Source organism: Quercus lobata, chromosome 2 (assembly GCF_001633185.2).
Source record: "Quercus lobata isolate SW786 chromosome 2, ValleyOak3.0 Primary Assembly, whole genome shotgun sequence".
NCBI lineage: Eukaryota > Viridiplantae > Streptophyta > Magnoliopsida > Fagales > Fagaceae > Quercus > Quercus lobata.
In genome coordinates, this window is record NC_044905.1 from 99,078,633 (window position 1) to 99,102,176 (window position 23,544).

Here is a 23,544-nt window from a genome sequence, read left to right on the forward strand (position 1 = left end):
AATATGTGTGTAAAAATAACTACCAACTAATACATGTCTTTCAATTGTTAGTGAGTTATTATTTTTTTCTAATATGTCTCACACATATTAAATTTTGATATTGCTGACTTGTATCATTTGATACTAAATACCTTCTTCGGGTCAAGGCAATCGGTGTGTAATGTAATTTAAGTATAGATAAATGTGCAGGTCGTGGTAAAGTGTGTCTTAAAATGTGGATTAAAATCAGGTGCAATTACTCCATCTCACTTACAAATTGTTTTTACAGCTCTCACTTTTTTTTTTTTTTTTACTTTTTATCTCTTTTTTTATATTTAATAGTGAAAGTTACTTTTTTTTTTACTCTCAATCTCTGTCATTGATAGCTATTTTATTGTATCCGGTACACCTATTCTCAATCTTAAAAAATGTGTGGTAGTATAATTATTCCAAAATGTACTGCAAAATGTGGGCCGCTAATGGATTCCATTATCTCTTTAGCCCACACACAGCGGCATCTCAATTCAAATCACAAGCTTTCAAGTGGTCACAGAGTCACCAGCGGACAATTGAGGGTAACTGGTAAGCAGACTCAAATACCACCAATGCCGAAACTTGAATCTGACTAAACTAGTGCTTACTTGTTTGTAGCGAGCAAAGACTTAAAAAGCAAGTCATTGAAAAGAAAGTTTTATTGGAAAGAGCTGTCGAGTCATGCACGAAACGTGATTGTGATTGTGATTTTTTAAATCTAACCATTTTAGAAGGAAAAGACAAAATTACATCTATTTTACAAGAACAACTACTCAATTTATATCTTTTTAACTGCTTCACATACTTTTTCAGGACTGTGCATGGTTCTTATATGTTGTGTCGGGCAAAGAAAATCGAAGAATAAGTCCTGTAAACTCACTTGAATGGTTGGTTGATACACCTATTGGAAAATCAATGGAAGCCTTTATAGCTCTTTTTGTGTACTCTTTCTTACTCGCCTTCTTAAGAACCTCCACTACACTAGACACCATCACCCCAAGTCAATCTATCAGAGATGGTGAGACTTTGGTTTCAGCTGGTAGAATCTTTGAATTGGGATTCTTCAGCCCGGGTAGTTCGAAAAGCCGATATGTGGGAGTATGGTATGTGGTATCTAATGACACAGTTGTATGGGTAGCCAACAGAGAAACCCCACTTGAAAATCACCATGGAGTTTTAAAGGTTACCAACAAAGGAATTCTTGTCCTTCTTGATAGTACAAATACTACTATTTGGTCATCCAATACATCAAGAACTGCAGGGAATAAGATCAATAATCCAACTGCACAGTTATTGGATTCAGGAAATCTTGTAGTGAAAGATGGAAATATTGAGAGTCTTTTGTGGCAGAGTTTTGATTATCCTAGCGACACATTCCTACCAGCAATGAAGATTGGATGGGACTTAGTTAGTGGTCTTGATAGGTATTTAACATCTTGGAAGAGCGCAGAAGATCCTGCTCCAAGTGAAATTTCAGTAAGGTTAGATCGTCGAGGGCTCCCACAATCAGTTCTTATGGAGGGAGACAAAATAAAGGTAAGATTAGGGTCTTGGAATGGCCTTACTTTTACGGGGGTCCCATGGTTAATACCACAGTCAAGTCGGAATCCATTGTTAACCCATGAATTCGTGATGAATGAGAGAGAGATTTATTACGAGGTGAAAATCCGAAACAATTCTATTTTCTTCAGGTATGTGTTAAATGTTGATATTATGATTAAATTTACTATTTTTTATCTGTTTAAGTTTTTGAGATAATTGTTTTTTTTTTAAAAAAAAATTGAAATAATTAGTGATTTATCATGGTATCAATGTTTTTATTTTTTATTATTGTTTTATAATTTGACAATTACAATAATGGAGGGTATTAAATCCTAGTTCTCCTTGAGAATAGACAATGTCATGTGGGGGAGGGTATTTTTATTTATTTATTATAATTAATTTCTTATAATTCGTTAATTACAATAATTTGAAGGGGAATGGATTTGAATCTTGATTCTCCTTATAAAAGAGAGCAAACAATTTCGCATGTGAGAGGATGTTAAAATAATGATTAAAAGTACTATTTCCTAATAACTTAAGTTTTGGGAGCAATTGGTAATAATTCAGAATGAGAAAAATATTTGCTATGATTATAATTGTATAAACTTCTACTTCTCACTACCGAAAAATTTTGTTTTCTCAAGGTCTACGTTATACCCATCAGGCACTGCGTTGGGCTTTAGATGGATGGATAACACCAAAAGTTGGGAGCTTCAACCTTCAACCCATTTAGGTGTGTGTGAAATTTATGGTCGCTGTGGTGCATACGCTAGCTGTATTATGAAGTCTCCTTATCCTGAATGTGCATGCTTGAAAGGATTTATACCACAATCTCCAAAAGATTGGAATTCAGCAAATTGGTCTCGTGGGTGTGTTCGTGGGACTCCACTGGGTTGCAATGATAGAGATGAGTTCCTCACCTACAAGAGTGTGAAATTGCCAGACACATCTTCTTCCTGGTTTGATAGGAACATGAGTCTCAAGAAATGTGAAGAAATGTGTTTGGAAAACTGCTCATGCAAAGCATATGCCAATTTAGATATTAGAAATGGAGGAAGTGGTTGCTTGCTTTGGTTTGCTGACTTGGTTGATATAGTAGTGCTCCAAATGGGTGGGCAAGACCTCTATATTCGTGTGGCCGCTTCAGTACTGGGTATCCTCTTTTCTTTTCTTTTATTATTGGGTCATTTTATTTTCTAGTAATCCTACGAAGACAACTCTTTTGACAACCTTTTTTAACAATGACTAATATATTTTGTTGTGCTTGGAATAACGTTAGTTTTCACTTTTATCATCAAAAGTATTGTAGTTTAACTGACACTTCTAAGTATTTTCAACATGAACATTTAGGATTCAAATCTCTCTTCCTATTGAAACTATCGGATTATCAAATAAATAAATTTTAAAAAAAAATCACCTTTGTTTTTTATTATGTCCCCGAATCATTATTAAATTATATATTACATTACCAACTACTATGTAAAAATAAAATATAAATTGAAATAAATTAAACAAACAAATAAAACGTCTTATAACTGTGCCAAGTGATGGTCCTTTACGTTTCCAAACTTCATATTTTCTTCTTTCCCCATGTGGCACAATATAGACGTATTAAAATTTTAAAAGTGTTTACCTAATATGAGCTAAGTAAAACTCAATTGTTGTTGCCAAAAGTTTCATAAAATGCCAAACAAGTTTTACCATACATCTTTGAAGCTTACCATTAAAAGAAAAGAAAATTTTATATGGCACATCATAAAGTAAAAAAAATACAAAAGAAAAGTGATGAAAATTAGTATGGCAAATCATATAGTAAAAAATATAAGTTTGTTGACTCTACTTTTGATCTTTCAGATCACACTGAGAAGAGCAGGCACTTTGGCCAAAAAAATCAAGTAATAATCATAATCTGTAGTGCAATGCTACTCATGGTAATGCTTGTACTGGGGCTGGTCTCATATGTAAGGAGGAAGAAACTTAGAAAGGAAGGTAATTTATATGACTTGGATTCTTACAATTTTTTATGCATGATAATAGATTTTTAGCCAGGTAATTTGAATCTGAAATCTTTAAAGCGGAAGAAATCTTAGATAAGATGGGTCAACAATTTGCTTTTAGCTATACAATTGTCAAAATGATTTCTACTCAATAATTCCCTTACTGTCTCAGGAATGAATACAAGATGCCAAAATGATTCTAACAATGAAGGATGGAACGAAGATATGGAGTTACCGATCTTTGATCTGATAACCATATCTAATGCCACTGATAACTTTGCAATAAACAAGAAGTTAGGAGCAGGTGGCTTCGGATCTGTATATAAGGTAAATAACAACCTAAGCAGTTGAACTATTTTCTTTTCCAAACTTAACTAAACTTTTTTCCTTTTAGGGTACGATGCATGGGGGGCAAGAAATAGCAGTAAAGAGACTTTCAAAGAATTCTGGACAAGGATTCAATGAGTTCAAAAACGAAGTTACATTAATTGCCAAACTTCAGCACCGCAACCTTGTGAAGCTACTCGGTTGTTGCATTCAAGAAAATGAAAAAATGTTAATCTATGAATACATGCACAACAAAAGCTTGGACACATTTATTTTTGGTTTGAACTTTGATCCTTGTTATTGAATCAAGCACATTCATGTTTAGCCATTTCATATTTTATTAATGAATTATGTTGTTGAGATTTTAGCCAAGTATGTACTAACAATAACATGAAAATCGACAGACCAAACGAAGGGTAGACTACTTGATTGGCGTATGCGCCACAACATTATCGGTGGCATTGCTAGAGGGCTTCTTTACCTTCATGAAGACTCTAGATTAAGAATTATCCATAGAGATCTCAAAGCTAGCAATATCCTTCTAGATAATAATATGAACCCAAAAATTTCTGATTTTGGCCTTGCTAAATTATTCGGGGGAGATCAAACAGAGGCTGATACCAATAGAATTATTGGAACATAGTGAGTATTCTCAAACTTCTTTTATGGTTTTTGCTTGGAGTTTTTTTTTTTTTTTTTTACTTCTTTTTAATTTTACAGTGGTTATATGCCTCCTGAGTATGCTGGGTATGGACATTTCTCCGTGAAAACCGATGTTTTTAGCTTTGGAGTTTTAGTACTAGAGATTGTGAGTGGGAAGAAGAGCAAGGAATTGTGTAACTCTGACCAACACCTTAATCTTCTAGGACATGTAAGTATTTTCATTGACATTCCACTATTTTAGTGATATTAGGATATCTCGATTCGAAATGGATACATTTAATGCTTCAGATTAAATATTATAAATTTAATTAAGGTGTATCTAGTGTCATGTTATTAAAACTTTTAAATGATAGACACTTGTAAAAAAAATATATTATTCGTGAAATGAACTCTCTATTTCAAGTGAGTATTGGCATGTGAAATCATTCGGTCTCATGTAATTCTAGTGTTCCAACAATATCTGGATTTTGTTATAGGCATGGACACAATGGAATGAAGATAAGCCAATGGATCTGATAGATGATTTCTTAATCTTAGGCAACTCCTGCATTTTATTCGAAGTGTTACGATGCATTCATGTGGGTTTGTTATGTGTACAACAAAAACCAGAAGATAGACCAAACATGTCCTCCGTGGTTCTAATGTTAAGCAGTGATAATTCATTGCCCAATCCAAGTCAGCCAGGTTTTTTTACAGAAAAGGCTCTACTTGGAGAAGATTATTCCTCAAGAAATGAGATCACCTGTACAATGTTAGAAGCAAGGTAGGGTATCATCAATTGAGACTCGACAGCAAAATGGAGTGACGGAAAAAGAAAGTTGCAAGGTGCTGCTGTTCATATTAGAAAACTGGAAATGTTTGAATAAGAACTTCATTGATTAGAGAGGAATACGACCTCTGTTTATATACAAGAGGGAAGCGCATAACTGCCACCCAAACTAATAACAAAGGTAAAACTACATTTGTTTAGATCTATTTATTCAACTTTCACTTAATCTTCTTTCCAGTCTTGTCTTCTTCAGGCTATTGTTTCTTCTTTCTTCCATCATTCTGATAGTTGACAACAGAACATACGGTTTAATATCTTTTGTTTAGAGAAATGGAGCCTTCATACCGAACGATATCATGTATGGAAATTCATGCATTCCTTGTGAAGTAGTGCTTATTTTCGCTAAACCTATATGCAATTGTAAGGATAGAGTCTGACACTTTTGCTGAATTGTACATCATAGTATCATCCCCACTCCCCATGCATCATCAATTCCTTAATTTTTACTCCTTGCTGCTAATAATAATAATAAAAGCTACTAAATGATGATTACTTTTTTCCCCTTTTCCTAATTTCCTCTTGTGTTACACACTGGAAGAGCTTATGTCTAACGAAATCCATTGACACATTTATTTTCTTTTTAAAAATAAATTTTTGCATCTTAGAAACTTTTTTTTAAAAATAAATGTTTGCATCTTAGAAACTTATTCCCAAGACAAGTTGCATGGTTTTGGTTTAAACAATAATTAAGCTCTTGCTCAATGGTGGAGTCAAAAAAAAAAAAAAAAAAAAATCTAAGGAGACCAAGCTAAATATATCAATAATTTTTAAATCCTCAAAATAACACACATATGTGTGTAATTTGTATTTAATACATGTCTTTATCATGATATATTATATATTATTTTCATGTATATAATAAAATTCCATCATTAAATAATGTGTAAATATTTTTAAAAGAATATTAATCACAGTTAATGTTTGTTAAACATTTAAAAAAGGTTTTTTTTTTTTTTTTGGTTAATAAACTAAAGATTACACATTAGAATATAATAACAGTTTTAAAAACATAAAATGTATTATGGATCAAAGGTTTTTTAAGAAACATTGGTCAATAAACACAATGATAGTGGAACTTTGGGGACTCAAGGATGGTCTGCCTGAATATCCGTAAGATTATCATTGAAGTAGATGCTAAATCAACTTGATATCCTCATTTCTAAAATTTTGAGATAAATTGATAAGGATACTTGAATGTTTTATTTAACTATTACCTAGTAGTTGGTTGAGTTTTCCTACTTGGGGGCTCCTATATGAACTCTGTATGAGTGCCTAAATAAAAACTGAAAAATTACAGAACGATTTAAGAGTCAAATTCAAAAGAAATTTGCGCTATGCACAAAGTTCATCTTTACATTTACTTGGGAATAAGAACGTACTACTTACTCCAGTTTGAACATTTCGATCCCCAATCTATGACTCTACATGTCTAGTGGGCAGATCATTTCCTGAATAACAAACTATGAATTAATATGTATTATAGAGTAGAGATTCTAAATCTTGGTATTATATGTTAAATTGTCTACTTTCCTCAGTTTTGTCTACTTTAAGCAACATCAGAAATGACAAAAACAAAAGATTGAAACATATATACATATAATAAAGTAAAAACTCTTACCATCTTGGTTGTTCAGAAACGAGAACCCACATAAACAAGCTGAGACTTTTATCCGGCACCTAAAGAATAAAACATCCTTGTCAACCTCATAAATATTACAACATGAATCACAATCACTTATAACCCAAATCACACAAGGAACCCTTACAAGTGCAAGCACGCATATACAGTTCAATTAATTATTACAATAATTATTTCATGCATTGGATTTATGCATCTTCCCTCTCAGAGTGGATAGGCCTTACAACTATATGGAACCCACACTCTGTGAGGGATAATGCCTATATCGAGCTCTCATAATGTTATTTAATGGATATAAATATATATATATATATATATATATATATGTCTATATCTATCATCTCCCTAACAATGGACCCACACAACGCGAGAGACGCATTAGATACCTTCTTCAACTATGGGCATCATAATCATCATCATATCATGACATATAAAGCAGCGTATGGTTTATTCCAATTTCACTCTCTAATGCTTTACAAAACAGCATTCAATTTTGTCAAAATCTAACGAATTTGGAAGTTTTGAATTAGATCTAATAGTATTATACTCCACAAATTCCCAAAAATATATATATATATATATATATATTGCAACATTTTCAATATTATACTAATAATATTTACAATATTAATAACTAAAAGTACAAACAATACTTGGTGTTGCTCAAAAAAAAAAAATAACGAAACTCAAAAATTGCGGATGGACCAATCCGGATAGCATAAAAGATCGTTTGGTTGCCAAGAAAATGTAGGAAAATCAAAGAAAAACTCATCTGAGTAGCACAATTCAACGACTCGGCTGGCTTTACATTAAATTGAATACTATGAAGATAATGAGATAAAATTCAGAGAGATAAGATTGCTAGGAGAGAGAAAGAACGAAAACGAGTGGGAAATTATTATGAAAGGAGAGAGGACATAGGAGATTGGTTTTAATTATGGGCTTTTTTCTGGGCCAAGTGCTTAATGTGTAGCCGATTATGTTATCAATTGGGTGCACTTTTGCTTTCGGCCCAAATTCTTTGATGGGACCATTTGTTTAACTAAAACTCTACGGGCAGACACACTTCTCAACGTTGATTGAATTGTTCTCACCATATGTTAGAAAAATATTTTGTATCAAATATACTATGTTACTTATATCAAAATTCAATAAACGAAAAATATGTATACAAAAATAACTATCAATTAATACATGTCTTTCAATTATTAGCGAGTTAGTTATTTTTTACTGACATGTATCATATTTATTGAATTTTGATATCGCTAGCATGATATCATTTGATACCAAATACCTTCTTGAGGTCAGGATGGTCTGTATGTAATGTAATTTAAGTATAGATAAATGCGCAAGTCACAGTAAAGTGTTTGTGAAAATGTGGATTAGGATCAAGCGCGATTACCTCATCTCACTCACAAATTGTTTTTACCACTCTCACTTTTTTACTTCTTATTACTTTTTTTATTTAATAGTTGAGATTGAAAGTTCCTTTTTTTTCGACTCTCAATCACTATCATTGATAGCTATTGTATTGTGTGTTGCTAAGGGATTCTATTATCTCTTTAGCCCACACACAGTGGCATCTCCGACTCTCAATTCAAATCACAAGCTTGCAAGTGCTCACAGAGTCACCAGCGGACAATTGGCCAAGTAAGGTGTACAGGGTAAGCAGACTCAAATACCGCCAATGCCGAAACTTGAATCTGACTAAACTAGTGCTTACTCGTTTGTAGCGAGCAAAGACTTAAAAAGCAAGTCATTGAAAAGAAAGTTTTATGGGAAAGAGCTGTCAAGTCATACACGAAACGTGATTGTGATTGTGATTTTTTAAATCTAACCATTTTAAACCACTCAGTTTATGCCTTTTTAACTGCTTCACATGCTTTTTAAGGACTGTGCATGGGTCTTATATGTTGTGTCGGGCAACGAAAATCGAAGAATAAGTCCTGTAAACTCACTTGAATGGTTGGTTGATACACCAATTGGAAAATCAATGGAAGCCTTTATAGCTCTGTTTGTGTACTCTTTCTTACTCTCCTTCTTAAGAACCTCCACTACACTAGACACCATCACTCCAAGTCAATCTATCAGAGATGGTGAGACTTTGGTTTCAGCTGGTAGAATCTTTGAATTGGGATTCTTCAGCCCGGGTAGTTCGAAAAGCCGATATGTGGGAATATGGTATGTGGTATCTAAGGACACAGCTGTATGGGTAGCCAACAGAGAAACCCCAATTGAAAATCACTATGGAGTTTTAAAGGTTACCAACAAAGGAAGTCTTGTCCTTCTTGATAAGACAAATACTACTATTTGGTCATCCAATACACCAAGAACTGGAGGGAATAAGATCAATTATCCAACTGCACAGCTCTTGGATTCAGGAAATTTTGCGGTGACAGATGGAAATATTAGTGACCCAAAGACGCTTTTGTGGCAGAGTTTTGATTATCCTAGCGACACATTCCTACCGGAAATGAAGCTTGGATGGGACTTAGTAAGTGGTCTAGATAGGTATTTAACATCTTGGAAGAGCGCAGAAGATCCGGCTCAAGGTGAAATTTCAGAAGGGTTTGATCGTCGAGGGCTCCCACAATTAGTTGCTATGAAGGGAGACAAAATAAAGGTTAGATCAGGGTCATGGAATGGCCTTTATTTTACGGGGAGGCCATGGTTAACACCGAATCAGTTGTTCAAGTATGAATTCGTGATGAATGAGAAAGAGATTTATTTTGAGTATGAACTCCTAAACAATTCTATTTTAATGAGGTATGTATTAAATGTTAGAATTATAATTAAATGATTAAATTTACAATTTTCTATAGGCTTAATATTTTAGATGCTTAATAATTTATCTTGGTACCAGTATTTTTATTTATTTTTAATTATTGTTTTATAAATTGATAGTTACAAGTTTACAACAATAAAGAGAACATGCAATGTCACATGTGGGAGATTATTTTTATTTATTATTATTATTGTTATAATGTCATGTGTTACATGTACTATTTCCCAATAACTTTAGTTTTTATGACAATTGGTAATTTGTTAGAATGAGAAAAATACATGGTTCAAGTATAAACTTCTAACTTTTGAGCAATTTTGTTTTCTCAAGGTATATGTTAAACCCATTAGGTATTGGGCAAAAGTTTAAATGGATGGGTAACACCAAAAGTTGGGAGCTTGTATCTGCATCCCAGTCAAATGAGTGTGAAAATTATGGCCACTGTGGGGCATACGCTAGTTGCAATATCAATAAGTCTCCTGTATGCGCATGTTTGAATGGATTTATACCAAAATTTCCAAAAGATTGGAATTCAGCAGATTGGTCTGGTGGGTGTGTTCGAGGGACTCCATTAGGTTGCAATGATGGAGATGGATTCCTCAACTTAAAGGATGTGAAATTGCCTGACACATCTTCTTCCTGGTTTGATTGGAACATGAATCTTAAGGAATGTGAAGAATTGTGTTTGAAAAACTGCTCATGCAAAGCATATGCAAATTTAGATATTAGGAATGAAGGAAGTGGTTGCTTACTTTGGTTTGCTGATTTGGTTGATATAGTAGTACTACAAATAGGTGGGCAGGAGCTCTATATTCGTGAGGCCGCTTCACTACTAAGTATCCCTTTTGCTTTTCTTTTTATTTTTGAGTAATTTTACTTTCAGTACTTTTGACAACTTTTATTCACAATTATTGACATTTTTATTATGATTGGAATAAAATTAGCTTTCATTTATGTCGTCTAAGTTTTGTAACTAAACTAGCATCTCCTAATGTTTCTAGTAGAGATATTTAGGGTTTAAATCCTCCTTCATCCATTTTAATTATTGAATTAAAAAAAAAAATCACCGATGTCCACCACAAACAACATTTTTATTTTGCACTAATCATTTCAAAATCACATATTATGTCATCATTTACTATGTAAGAAAAAGTTGTCTTATAATTGTGCCAAGTGAATGTTTTTTACGTTTCCAATCTTAATATTTTCTCGCGGTAATTACACTTTTCCGCCCTAAATTATACCTCATTTTACTCTTTACTTTCCGAACTATTGAAATGCACGATCAACCCCCATGTCATCTATTTTGGTGTTAAATCTTACATAATGTAATATTAAAAGACCAATTTACTCTCAACCGTTTGTTTTGGAGGGTAGAGTAAATTGGGTTTTTAATGCTAAATTTTGTTGGACTTAACCCATAAACAAACCGCGGGGGGTTTAAGTGTTACAAAGTTATAACTTTAGAAGGTCAATCTTTCATTTCGATAGCACTTGGAGAAAGTGTAAAATGGGGTATAATTTAAGGTGGAAATGTGTAATTTCTCCTATTTTCCTCTTTCTTCCTTCATGTGGCACACTTTAGGCGTATTAAAATTATTTCCATAATCTGCTATAAGTAAAACTCTATTGTTGTTACCAAAAGTTTCATAAAATGTCAAAGAAGTTCTACCATGCATTTCAAAAGTTACCCTTAAAAGAAGAGGAAAAAAAATTATATATATATATGTGACATATCACATGGTAAAAAAAATATAAAAGAAAAGGCAGGAAAATTAAAATTGCATGTAGTAAAAAATATAAGTTTGTTGACTCTACTTTTGATCTTTCAGATCATATTGAGAAGAAGAGGCACCTTCAAGTAATAATCATAGTATGCAGTGCAATACTACTCTTGGTAATGCTTGTAGTGGGGTTGGTCTCATGTGTGAGGAGGATGAAACTTAGAAATGAAGGTAATTTATAAGACGTGGATTTTGATCATTTCTTATGCCTGATAATAGATTTTTAGCTAAGTCTTTATAATAAGAAGAAACTTTAAATAAGGTAGTCAAACAATTTGCTTTTAACAATTTGTTGAAGTTATTTGTGCTTAATGACTTTCACACTATTACAGAAATGAATATAAGATGCCAAAACGATTATAACAATGAAGGCAAGAAGGAAGATATGGAGTTACCGATATTTGATTTGACAGTCATTTCTAACGCCACTGATAACTTTGCAAGTAGCAACAAGTTAGGAGAAGGTGGCTTTGGATCTGTATACAAGGTAAGTAACAACCTAACTAGTTGAATTATTTTATTTTCAAAACATAACTATAGTTCTTTCTTTTAGGGTACATTGCTTGGGGGGCAAGAAATAGCTGTAAAGAGACTTTCAAAGAATTCTAGACAAGGATTGATCGAGTTCAAAAATGAAGTTATATTAATTGCCAAACTTCAACATCGCAACCTTGTGAAGCTACTTGGTTGTTGCATTCAAGAAAATGAAAAATTGTTAATCTATGAGTACATGCACAACAAAAGTTTGGACTCGTTTATTTTTGGTTTGAACTTTGACCCTCATTTAATCAAACAAATTCATGTTTAGCCCTTTCATCTTTTATTAATGAATTCTTTTGTTGAGATTTTGGCCAGGTGTGTACTAATAACAATATGAAAATTGGCAGACCAAATGAAGAGTAAATTGCTTGATTGGCGTATGCGAAACAACATTATTAGTGGCATTACTAGAGGGCTTCTTTACCTTCATGAAGACTCTAGATTGAGAATTATCCATAGAGATCTCAAAGCTAGCAATATCCTACTAGATGATAATATGAACCCAAAAATTTCTGACTTTGGCCTTGCTAAATTATTTGGGACAGATCAGATAGAGGCTAATACCAATAGAATTGTTGGAACATAGTGAGTAATTACTAAGTATTCTAAAAAAATTTTATAGCTTATGCTAGGAGCTTTTTTTTTTTTTTTTTTTTTTACTTCTTTTTGCTTTGACAGTGGTTATATGCCTCCTGAATATGCTGGATATGGACATTTCTCAGTAAAAACCGATGTTTTCAGCTTTGGAGTTTTAGTACTAGAGATCATAAGTGGGAAGAAGAACAAGGAATTTTGTAACTCTGACCAATTCCTTAATCTTCTAGGACATGTAAGTAACATTGACATTAGTTCATTACTATTTCAATGGTATAGGATATCTTCATACAAAATTGGACACATTTCATACTGTAAAAATTATAATTTTCAAATTTAAAGAAATATTTAGTTTCACATCATTAAAACTACTAAATGACAGACTCATACAAAAATTATTATCTATGAAATGAACTCTCCATTTCAAGTGAGTCTTGACATGTGAATTCATTCGGTCATACAATACTCATGTAATTCTAGCATTCCAACAAAATCTGGTTTTTGTTTTAGGCATGGAGACTATGGATTGAAGATAAGCCAATGAAACTTATAGATGAATTCTTACTCTTCGACAACTCATGCACTTTATCGGAACTATTACGATTCATTCATGTGGGTCTGTTATGTGTACAACAACGACCAGAAGATAGGCCAAACATGTCATCCGTGGTTCTAATGTTGAGCAGTGAGATTTCATTGCCCAAGCCAAGCCAGCCAGGTTTTTACACTGAAAAGGCTCAAGTTGGAGAAGATTATTCATCAAGAATGCTTGAAGCGCCTTCAATAAATGAAATCACCTTTACATCATTAGAAGCAAGGTAGGATAACATCACTTGAGACTTGAGAGCAAAAAGAAGTGAACGAAGAAGAAAGAGGCAAGGTGGTGTTGATCATAACAGAGTGTGCGGTTTAATAGCTTTTGTTTAAAGGGATGGAGCTTTTACACTACAAGTTATGTGTGGCAAAATTTGTGTTCATTGTAAAGTACTGCTTATTTTCTTTAGGCTAATTTTTATTACAAACTCTTAATTTAACTGAAATCATGTTTTCAAAGTACGACTTCAGTTGACTTGGTGCAGTGTGTGCCACCACTCTTTTTGTTAAACCTTTTTTGATAAAAAGGGTCAGAAATATGGAATCTGACACTTTTTTGATAAACCTAATTGCAATTAGAATTATGGAATCTGACACTTTTGATGAACTGCACATCATACATGTTCTCTAGAAGGAAGAAACTGGTGGCCCATAAACTATTTTCGCCACTCTCCAACATTATCAATTCCTTCATTTTTACTCCTTAATTATTGCAATAATAATAAAAGCTACTAAGTCATGATTAACTTTTTTTTCCCTTTTCCTCTTGTGCCACATTTGAAGAGCTTATTTCAAATGAAACCCATTGACATGTTTATTTCCATTTTTAAGATAAAATTTCTACGTTTAAGAAGCTTATTCCTGCCAAGAGCCTTGTATAGCTCAATTGGCTTTTCCTCCTAGACAACCAAAATTAACACCCTTCCCAAATGTAAATATCAAAATAAGCTTATTCCCAATACAAAGTTGCATTGGTTTTGGCTTAAACAAGAATTAACCTCTAGTTTAGTGGTGGAGTAGAAATTTTTTTTAGAGGGGGACCAGTTTGTTGGATATATTTTAACAATTTACTTTTGTGATAAAGCAAAACGAAATAATACACAGATCTAAAATTAAATAGTAACACAAATAGATATGATAGGCAAAAGCAATAAACAAATACTAAATAATATAAATACAAATCTGCAAATACTTAAAGACTCACAGACCCAATACGTGAAAGGATGAACAATGCATAAAAGGATGAACAATTGAGATCAAGTCTTATGTTTTATCCAATCTCCTTAAAGCAGATTTCGCCCCTCACACTTTCACTGTGATGTTTTGAGACTCATGGATGTCTACCTTTCAAGATTAAATGATCTTTAGCACGAAAATGAAGCACACAAGGTCGTGCTTTGCGAACTACTCAATGCCTCTCTCTCTCTCTTTGACACAAAATGAATGAACAAAAATCTCACTGGAAGAGTTTTCTCTGAAAAGTTCTTTTTCATGAATGAGGGACAATGAAACTATACGTAACTTAAAACTGAAACACTGTTTCAAAGATAACTACTGTGCACAGACTAACTGACTCAATAGTAAAAATAATAAATATTATTACTAATTGGATAAGTGGGCCTAGCCCACATATGCCTAAAGCTCAACCCAATATCTAGCCCAAAGCTCATATTTTCTATTATTTCCAATGTGGGACTCAAGGATTTTCACCACTTATAATAACATATTCAAGTGAACATAGAAAACATCAATTTCTTATTCACTTCATCCTATTTTTCCAACACAGTTGAGTGTGTTCAATAAGAAATTCGAATTCAAACCTAGCTATACCAAAAACCAATTAATATCTTGGTTGAATGATAAAGTACAATCATCATAAAAGGAAAGCCAAGACAATTTTGGTCTCTAATTTTCCTTTTTTTTTTCTTTTTCATGTTCATGTTTGGGGTAAGAGGGATGATGGGGAAGAAACTTGTTAATTCATTTGCTTGCTAACAAGGGAAGTCTAACCAGTCTAAGAATATCTGTTCCACTATGTCTTACTTGGATAATATCAAGAGAAAAGAATAGCTAGAATTTTGATGGAATTGAGCTTCTATTGATTTCACTTATATCTCTATTTCCCGACAACTTTGTATGATTGTATGTGTATGCTAGTTAGTCTATGTTCTTCTTTCATCAAATTTGTTCTTCTAAACTTTGAGAGGGTAATTCTTTAGGAGTTGCTGTTGATCAAGTTGGATGGTTGTTGAGATTGATAGCAAGGGAATCAAAGATTTTTATCACTACACTCAAAGAAAAAGTGCAAGTGACAAGCAAAGAACTCACCTTTCCCGGACTTGCTTACGATGGATGCAGCAAGAACAAAATATATAACAAATGAATGTGACACACAAACAAACAAACAAAACCTTGTTCATATATATATACTACACATATAGGACCAACAAAAAAAAAAAAAAAAACTAGAAAATGAATTGAATATGCACCCAATTAGGTTCAGTCTTGAAAAAAATTGGAATGTGGTTTGGAATTAATTTCATACCATATATGATTCATTAGTTGGATAAGTTGAGTTTGTTTTTCGCAGAATATTGCGTTCCTAGTAGTGCTTCATTTTCCTGAACGATTGACAATTTTAATTGCCCAGACACCTACTAGTATTGCTATCAAATGCAATGCCACCCTCAGAATTTTAATCTCTTTAGACATTAACGTTGCCATAAATGTTTGAGTTGACAATGTTTAATTAAAATGCACTTTCCACCCTCTAAGTTTTAGGTTCTAAATTGGTTGATTTTTTTTTTGAGTAAACGGTAATACTTATTAAAACTTGCAATTTACATTTTGTAACTATTTTAATAATATTAATATGCCCTTCAGTAGTCACATTTATGTTGTTAACTCGCCTAAAAAATCATTTTCTCTTTCCTCTTTTTTTTTCTATTATTATTTTATTTTATTTTTTTGTTCTAATCGACTTTGATTTTGGGTGTGTTCACATCAAATTCTACTTTGGAGGCAGGGGCGGAGCCAAAGCCAAAGGTTTGAGGGGGCAAAGTTTGGACTTTAAAATACATATATATATATATATATATATATAAAATTGCAATATTTTAGTCATTAAGAGAGAGAATTCAGCTAATTTTGATATTGAGAACCCAAAAAGTGCAGTACTAGAACTTGATTTGTGTTAAAATTAAAAATCTTGTGTTTAATTGCTTATATTTTGTTTCATTCAAGTCCTCTATTCCTTGTATATATAAGCAAAGCTGCACTTTCCTTATTCATTTAATGAGAAATAATTTTCTCTCATCTTCATCTCTAAGTTTATCTTCTCATATGAGATAGCCAACAACATATATATGGGGTGTTGTGATGGCCCTAGTCATAACATGGCTCCGAGATTAATTTTTTTGGACTAATTGAACATTAACATTAAATATACCTATACCTATAGAAAATGTTTTCCCCAAAATCAAGGGGGGGCCCCTAGTCAAAGAGTAGCTCCATCCCTGTTTGGAGGCATCAATGACTTCACAAAAATCATGGTGAGGATTAAGAAACATCCTTCACTGAGACTTTCCAGTGATTCGAACTCAAAATCCTAGAGATCACGTGATTTGCATAATTTGGCGTTGAGGTCTTTGAGGACAGGATTAGGATGTTGGACTCTTGGACCCCAAAGAGGTTGGATTCATGGGCCTTATTGACAAAGACTTTTTCATAAGGAGAGGGTATTTGCATTAGTTATTCTAAAAAATTTTGTCTATTTTAGCACAAAAATCTACTTTTTTTTTTATTTTTTTTATTTTACACAATCATTTTTCAAAAGTTTGAGGTCTTTTTCATCTTGGTCTTTTACATTTCAAACTTTTCATTTTGGCCCTTCATTTTTTATTTTGTTTTCATACTGGCCATGTTATCCATTTCCGTTAGTAATACAATGACACCTAGCATTATATGGGTGACTTGTAGACAATACTTATAGTAGATTGATACTAAATGGCCAAATTACTTACAAAAATGGACTTATATGGATAATGTGTCTTAATGAACAACATTTAGTTGGCATTTAACATACTAGATTATTGACTGAAATGAACAATATAGGTAATATGAAATCATAAACAAATTTGAAGGAGAAAAATAAAAATGAAAAAATGAAAACAATTTTGAAAACTAAGGTTATGTTTGGTAACGGTTTTTGTTTTTTATTTTCAAAAACTTGTTCCTGAGAATATAAAGAAAAAACAAATTTCTTGTATTTTTTAAATAAAAAGCATGTTTGGTTAGCTAAAATTAAAAAAATAGTTTAAAAAATAGAAAATACTAAAATATGTTTTTACTAGGATTTGAACTATAATGCTAACTCATTAAATGAGACAGATTTATTAAATTAAATGCATGTTTTTATTTACTTTTGAAAATTAGAAACTGAAAACAACATTTTACATGTTTTCAGTTTCCTTCATAAATTGAGTTTTAAAAACAGTTTTTGTTTTCCGTCCATTTTGGGTTACCAAACAAATTTTTTAGTCTTAAAAAAAGGAATATTATTTTTGAAAACAAAAAATAATGGGAGAAAACAGTTATCAAACATACCCTAAAGGTGTACTTCTTTTGTGGAGAAAATAAATATGTATTTGAAATAACCGAAGAACTACTATTTAATTAGGTAATATTTTTACAATATGTTCATAACAAATTATAAATGAAATTTTTTCCTACTAATAATAGCTCGTCACTTAAAAAGCACCTTAAAAAAAAAAAAAGATAAAATTCTGCAAACCTACCCTGAGGTTTGTGATAATACCAGTTAGGTCCAGAACATTTTAAAACCCACCAATTTGATCCTAAAAAGACAACTTTGCCCCTAAACATACAAACTCTCTATTCTCTCTCGTCTCTCTCACTCTCAAACCTCTCTCTGACCGAAAATACCCAACCCAAATCTCTGAATCCAATAGAACAATACCAAAATCCCACTGAAGGTCCCTTGAAAATGCTACAAAAAAGCACATAAAAATCACTCTTTCAAAACCCATTAATCCGCTTGTAAACCCCATTATTATCTCCAGAAAAACCTAGCAAAAATCCTCATAACTTTGAATTTAGCTGTAAAAGGCCTTTTTCCCGGTTGACCCTCATGGAATCTGGCACAACCACAACCACAATCACGACCGTTGATCATGATCATGATCACAATCACGGCAGTGGCACTGCAATCTCAGACGTCCACCAGGACGTCATCAAGACCCACATCCTCACCAGGCTAGACGGCGCCACCCTCGCCTCCGCCTCCTGCGCCTCCTCTCACTTGCACGCTCTCTCCACCGAAGAACAGCTCTGGCGAGAAATCTGCTCCTCCATGTGGCCTTCCATCGACGACCCACATGTTCGCCACGTCATCTCCTCGTTCCCTGGTGGTTACCGTTCTTTTTTCTCTGATTCATTCCTACTCCTCCACGACCGCTCTCCGCCAAAGCATCATCATCATAACCGTTCGTTTCTGGCCTAGATAATCTCCGCCGTTGATGTTCACTACAAAGGAGAGTCTCATTTTCTCGAAGGTCCAAGAGAACGAGATCAAGTCCGATTGGTTTCACCGGTTAGAGAGAGAGTTCTAAGAGAGAAAACTCAGAGAAGAGAGTTGACAGAGAGGGAGAGTAACGAGACAGGAGAGAGAAAGAAGAGATAATAAAAATTAGGGACAAAATGGTCTTTTAGGATGAAATTGGTAGGTTTTAAATTGTGTTGGACCTAGGTGGATATTATGACAAACCTCAGGCTAGGTCTGTGTAATTTACCCAAAAAAAAAATTTGAGCCGATTATCTCTCTGGCCCAAACAGGCTCATCTCACGTGCCTCCCTCACTCTCCCACACAAACACAGCACAGCGACATCTCTGTCTCTCAAATCAAATCAAACAACTCTTTCAAGTGCTCACCGGCGGTGATAATTGGCCAAGCAAGGTTAGAGGGTAACTCTCTCTCTCTCTCTCTCTTTCTCTTCAGTTTGATTGATTCAAGTTATGGGTATCAAGATTTAGTTCAGGACTCAAAATTATGGGTCAAATCATAAAACTTTATTGACATTTTTAATCTGAAACTCTAGGGGCAAAAGGGGGCATAGGAAATCTTGATTTTCTCGCTTGTATCTAAGAATGAAATTAATGATTTTTAATCCATGATTGTTTGTTTAATAAATTTGGTCCTAATACATGATTGTCTTTAAAGGAAATGTGTTTTTGTTATTATTATTATTATTTTGATAGGTAGAAATGTGTAATATGTCTCAAATTAAAAGAATGTGAGCAAAGCTTAGGTAGAATTTGTCGATTTCTTAGGGTGCTGCAGTTTAGGTTGTCTAATTAAATTCGAAAAACATGATTGCATTAACCAATGCAGCACAAACAATGTTGTTGATAAGAACAACTAAATTCAATACAGTCATGTGTATGAATTTAACTGAGGAACCTAAGATTCATGTAATGTGCAAAAATTTATGTAGGGTTTTTTTTTTTTTTTTTTTTTCCTAAGATAGGTTCAGGTTCCTATGGCAACCTTAAGAAATCTGAAAATCAAGACAGGAACTTGTAAACGTATTGTTAAGGAGTTGCATTCGTATGAGAAAGAGGTTGAGAGAGAAGCTGCCAAAACAGCAGACATGAAAGAGAAAGGAGCTGACCCATACGACCTTAAGCAACAGGTATGATATGGCAGACTAAAAATCATACTTCAGAATGCATTGTTAAAAAACCTCAATTCCCTATTTGACTGAAGGAATGAGAATCTATTCATATTCAAAAGTATCGCCAACGACCTTTACATCAAATGGCATTTCTTGGTGTTTCCAATAGAGATGTTCAAGTTCAAATCCCCCCCTCCCCTACATAAAATGGATTTAAAAAGATACCTGTAGTATCCTACTTAGACTCTCTGCGGTTGACCCTAATTAATACATTTAGCATCCATAGCAAATCCCAAAAAAATTTGGACTAGTACTTATTGTTGTTGAATCCTACGTAGAAGTTCTCATTTTGTTGTATCTTTGAACAGGAGAATGTGCTTGCTGAGTCAAGGATGATGATACCTGATTGTCGCAAGCGTCTAGAGGCCTCATTAGCTGACCTGAAAGGAACTTTGGTATCGTATCATTATTTTCTCGAGTGCTTTCTGAATATCACCTTTTTATTGCTTCCATTCTAAGCATGCCACCTTTATTATATACCAGAATACATGGTAATTTTTTCATGCTATCCCTTTCTCCATAGCTTTCAGCAGTGGGAACATATAGGTTCAGTGCTCTAAATTTGTGATTTTAATGGATTATTTCTTTTAGGACTGGATAATTAGATTAGTGACACTGCCCTGCCCTTCTAACCGTGGGTTCTGGCACACGTAATTTTTTTCATGCTTTCCCGTATGTTGTTTTGGGCAATAACTATGGACACAGGCAGGTTGAAGGTTAATTCAATGAGATCATCACAATTTGTACTTCAGTGCATTAATGGTTGGGTTGTAGAGGAGAATGTTATTAATTCATGTTCTCCATGGCTTATGCACTAAGTATCGCAATAGGACTGGACAAGTAGATTACTGACTGTGGTCCACCCTTGTAGTCTGGGGTTGCAAGTTGCAACACATTTAAATGGGCAGGACTCTGGGTCAAGTGATTCTTGGCAATCAAATGTGTTTTAGCATCATCAAGCTAAAGGCTTCATCTATGAGATTGTTGCTAATTATAGACTCTTTATAGCATTGACCTTTAAGACTAGAGGGCTAAGGCAAGAAGTATATGAAAAACTGTGCTTTAAATGGATTGTGACCATGGGATTACTAACTCTGGTGACTGGTGACCCTTCTAATTTGTGGATTGTGACACATTTTGATGGGCTGAGACTCTGAAGTGATCACTTTTGTTCAGAAATGTCTTGGCAGGTCAAAGGACATTAAGAATTTATCATTCTCTCAATTTACATGCCTTTATACATACTGAAGTGCATCTTCTTGATTGGTATAAGCAATGTAGCATTTTAAATTAGGTTAAAATTTTAGATTTTCTGACCAGGTTTGGTTTCTTTACAAATATATTATTGGAAGGTAAAGGTAACTCCCAAAAGTGGCCCTTTTTTCAAACTTAAGTGTGTGTCTGCCGGAAAAGGTTTCTCTCCAAACTAATTTACAGAGAAACCCGTCAAACTCTGCCAATATCTTTTTATTGGATGATGTGAATTTTGAAAATGTAACCATTGAATTGCATGTTCTTATTATGTCCTCCATGCTTACAAAATTTCAAAAAGATCAACGATCAAAGTGATATCATCAATTAAATGTTTAAATTTGAAGTTTTTGTGATCTAAAATTATTCATAAAAAATAAGTATATTGATTGAATAGTACATAATATCCGATTTAAACGAAATTTGACATATGTGTTAAGAACATAAAGAACACAAAATCCAACAATTAGATTTTCAAAATTCACATCCAATATAAGAGAAGTTTGAAGGGAAACCTTGTCCTAATTTTAAAAGGGCTTTGCATTGGATAACAAGGAAATTTCTTGTTTAAGTGGTTTCATCTCCAGAATATGGAGCCTACTGGTGAGCACCTCTTGGTGTTTCTAAGGGAGACATCTAGAATTCAAATCCCCCTTCCCCACCTATTGAATTATACCCAAAAAAAAAATCTCCAGAATATGGAGCAATGAATAAGATTATTTATTTAATACATGAAAGGTAGGTTTATTTGTTTCCCACTTTTGCTTCTGACTCTTCCCTTTATGAGAGAGATGGGGAAGGATGCTGTTATACTCCATAACATTGAGTTGAAGTAGCCATTATTATTTATTTGCCAACTGAATTGCAAACTTTACAAGTGCTTTAGGGAACCAAAAGTAACAAGTTACTGTCATGTCATGTCTAAGTACTCCTGCCTTTGCTGGTGTTTGGTACATATGCTATGCTGTAGTTAGCCGCTAGCATGAATGTCTTTCCCCATTTATGGGGACTCATCATTCATGTAAATGAAGGATTAGTCAATAGAGTGAACTGAGTTTTATAAAATGCATTCTGCTTCATTTTCAGGCTGAGCTGGAGGAGTCAAACCAAAAGGAAGGCACGGAGATTGAGGAAGCAAAAAGCACTATAGTGGAGGTTGAACAGTTGTTTCAAACAACTGAAGCTTAATGTTGTGTTAATGGAGGGAGTTTGACTTTATATATAAGTTGGCCTCCCATTTACAGCCAGTTTGCATGGAGTGCATCTTGATGAGATTTGGAACCTTGCTTTTTTGTGAGCCTTATTAGTCTCTTGTCTGTTGTTGGTGTCTAAAAAAGTTAAAAAGATATTTTATGAATAGAATTTTCTCTTGCCAGATTTGTTTCTATTTGGCATGTTTACTTATTTTGTTTATACTATAAATCATATATGTTCCTTTTTGTTCCATTTTATGGGACCTGAGTGAGGGACAAGAAAACAATGGAAACTAACTTGGTTTACAAGAACAACCGCAGCGACTACCTAAAGTTTTTGTGTCATGTGATTTTAATTTTGATGTCAATATGTGGACAAAGCATCAGGGCTTCCTCTCTCTCAGCTGCTGATCATGGCTTCCTTAATCTGGCTGTTGGATTAACTAGTGAGTAGAGAGCGATTTTGAAAAAGAAAGAAAAACTGTTGGAGACCATAGTCTTTGAGAATACTTTCAAAATGATACCATTGATCCGCTTGGGATTAAAATTTCTGATTCTTGTGCATAGTATGACTTATGAAACCCTTCTTTCCCAATTTAGTAATTGAACAAACCTTGGAATTCATCAAGTTCAATCAGAATTTCAAGAATGTTCAAAAATTATTCCCCTGTACAATATATCTGTCCTTTTTGTAATCATCTTTGGCTGAAGAGCCGGCAGCAATAAACATTCTTCTACTTTGAACGCCTGAAAAGCAGCACAACACAATGCATTAAGCCCTTTCCTTTAGTTAGATGGGAAGCCCTTAGGTCAACACATCTAAGTCATACTCCATAGGAAATCAGGACAAACCATATTTCAGTTAACAAGATTTCAGTCCAAAATGCTCTTCGCTTAATTCTGCTCATATTGCAATAGAGTGGACAAAACATATTCAATTTTTTTGGAAAGAACTTAGTAAACAGGATATAAGAGAGGTTATCAATATGGATTACCCTACTCCCAGCAAGTCAACTAGTTACCTGTGTCCCAATTAGTTAAACC

At 33.6% G+C, this 23,544-nt stretch overlaps 2 protein-coding genes and 1 pseudogene across 5 annotated transcripts; all 3 read left to right on the top strand.

Moving 5' to 3' along the window:
* Positions 1-768: 768 nt before the first annotated feature.
* Positions 769-13,765, top strand: LOC115974018. Its single transcript, XM_031094245.1, has 16 exons — positions 769-1,703; positions 2,199-2,707; positions 3,409-3,543; positions 3,724-3,878; positions 3,946-4,156; positions 4,283-4,520; positions 4,599-4,749; positions 5,018-5,305; positions 8,901-9,775; positions 10,122-10,627; positions 11,624-11,746; positions 11,908-12,062; positions 12,129-12,339; positions 12,463-12,700; positions 12,794-12,944; positions 13,220-13,765. Exons 1-16 carry the CDS (start codon positions 928-930, stop codon positions 13,529-13,531), a joined length of 5,034 nt encoding a protein of 1,677 aa, XP_030950105.1. The 5' UTR covers positions 769-927; the 3' UTR covers positions 13,532-13,765.
* A 4,455-nt stretch (positions 13,766-18,220) lies between these two features.
* Positions 18,221-19,028, top strand: LOC115977480 (annotated as a pseudogene).
* A 109-nt stretch (positions 19,029-19,137) lies between these two features.
* On the top strand, positions 19,138-22,746 carry LOC115977481 (tubulin-folding cofactor A). Of its 4 annotated transcripts, none has more exons than XM_031099353.1 (4): positions 19,138-19,278; positions 19,850-20,014; positions 20,365-20,451; positions 22,394-22,711. In XM_031099353.1, exons 2-4 carry the CDS (start codon positions 19,862-19,864, stop codon positions 22,493-22,495), a joined length of 342 nt encoding a protein of 113 aa, XP_030955213.1. In that variant the 5' UTR covers positions 19,138-19,278; positions 19,850-19,861; the 3' UTR covers positions 22,496-22,711. The 4 variants fall into 4 exon arrangements, with proteins under 4 accessions (XP_030955213.1, XP_030955210.1, XP_030955211.1 ...); XM_031099350.1 differs by having other exon boundaries at positions 19,158-19,286; XM_031099351.1 differs by having other exon boundaries at positions 19,186-19,286; positions 19,846-20,014.
* Positions 22,747-23,544: the final 798 nt, after the last annotated feature.

Bases quoted from the DNA above. Each gene is read 5' to 3' on its own strand.
- LOC115974018 (XM_031094245.1), top strand. From the start codon at position 928: ATGGAAGCCTTTATAGCTCTTTTTGTGTACTCTTTCTTACTCGCCTTC. The intron at 1,704-2,198 runs GTATGTGTTAAA...TGTTTTCTCAAG, and splicing joins AACAATTCTATTTTCTTCAG to GTCTACGTTATACCCATCAG. The intron at 12,701-12,793 runs GTGAGTAATTAC...TTGCTTTGACAG, and splicing joins AATAGAATTGTTGGAACATA to TGGTTATATGCCTCCTGAAT.
- LOC115977481 (XM_031099353.1), top strand. From the start codon at position 19,862: ATGGCAACCTTAAGAAATCTGAAAATCAAGACAGGAACTTGTAAACGT. The intron at 20,015-20,364 runs GTATGATATGGC...ATCTTTGAACAG, and splicing joins CATACGACCTTAAGCAACAG to GAGAATGTGCTTGCTGAGTC. The intron at 20,452-22,393 runs GTATCGTATCAT...CTTCATTTTCAG, and splicing joins CTGACCTGAAAGGAACTTTG to GCTGAGCTGGAGGAGTCAAA.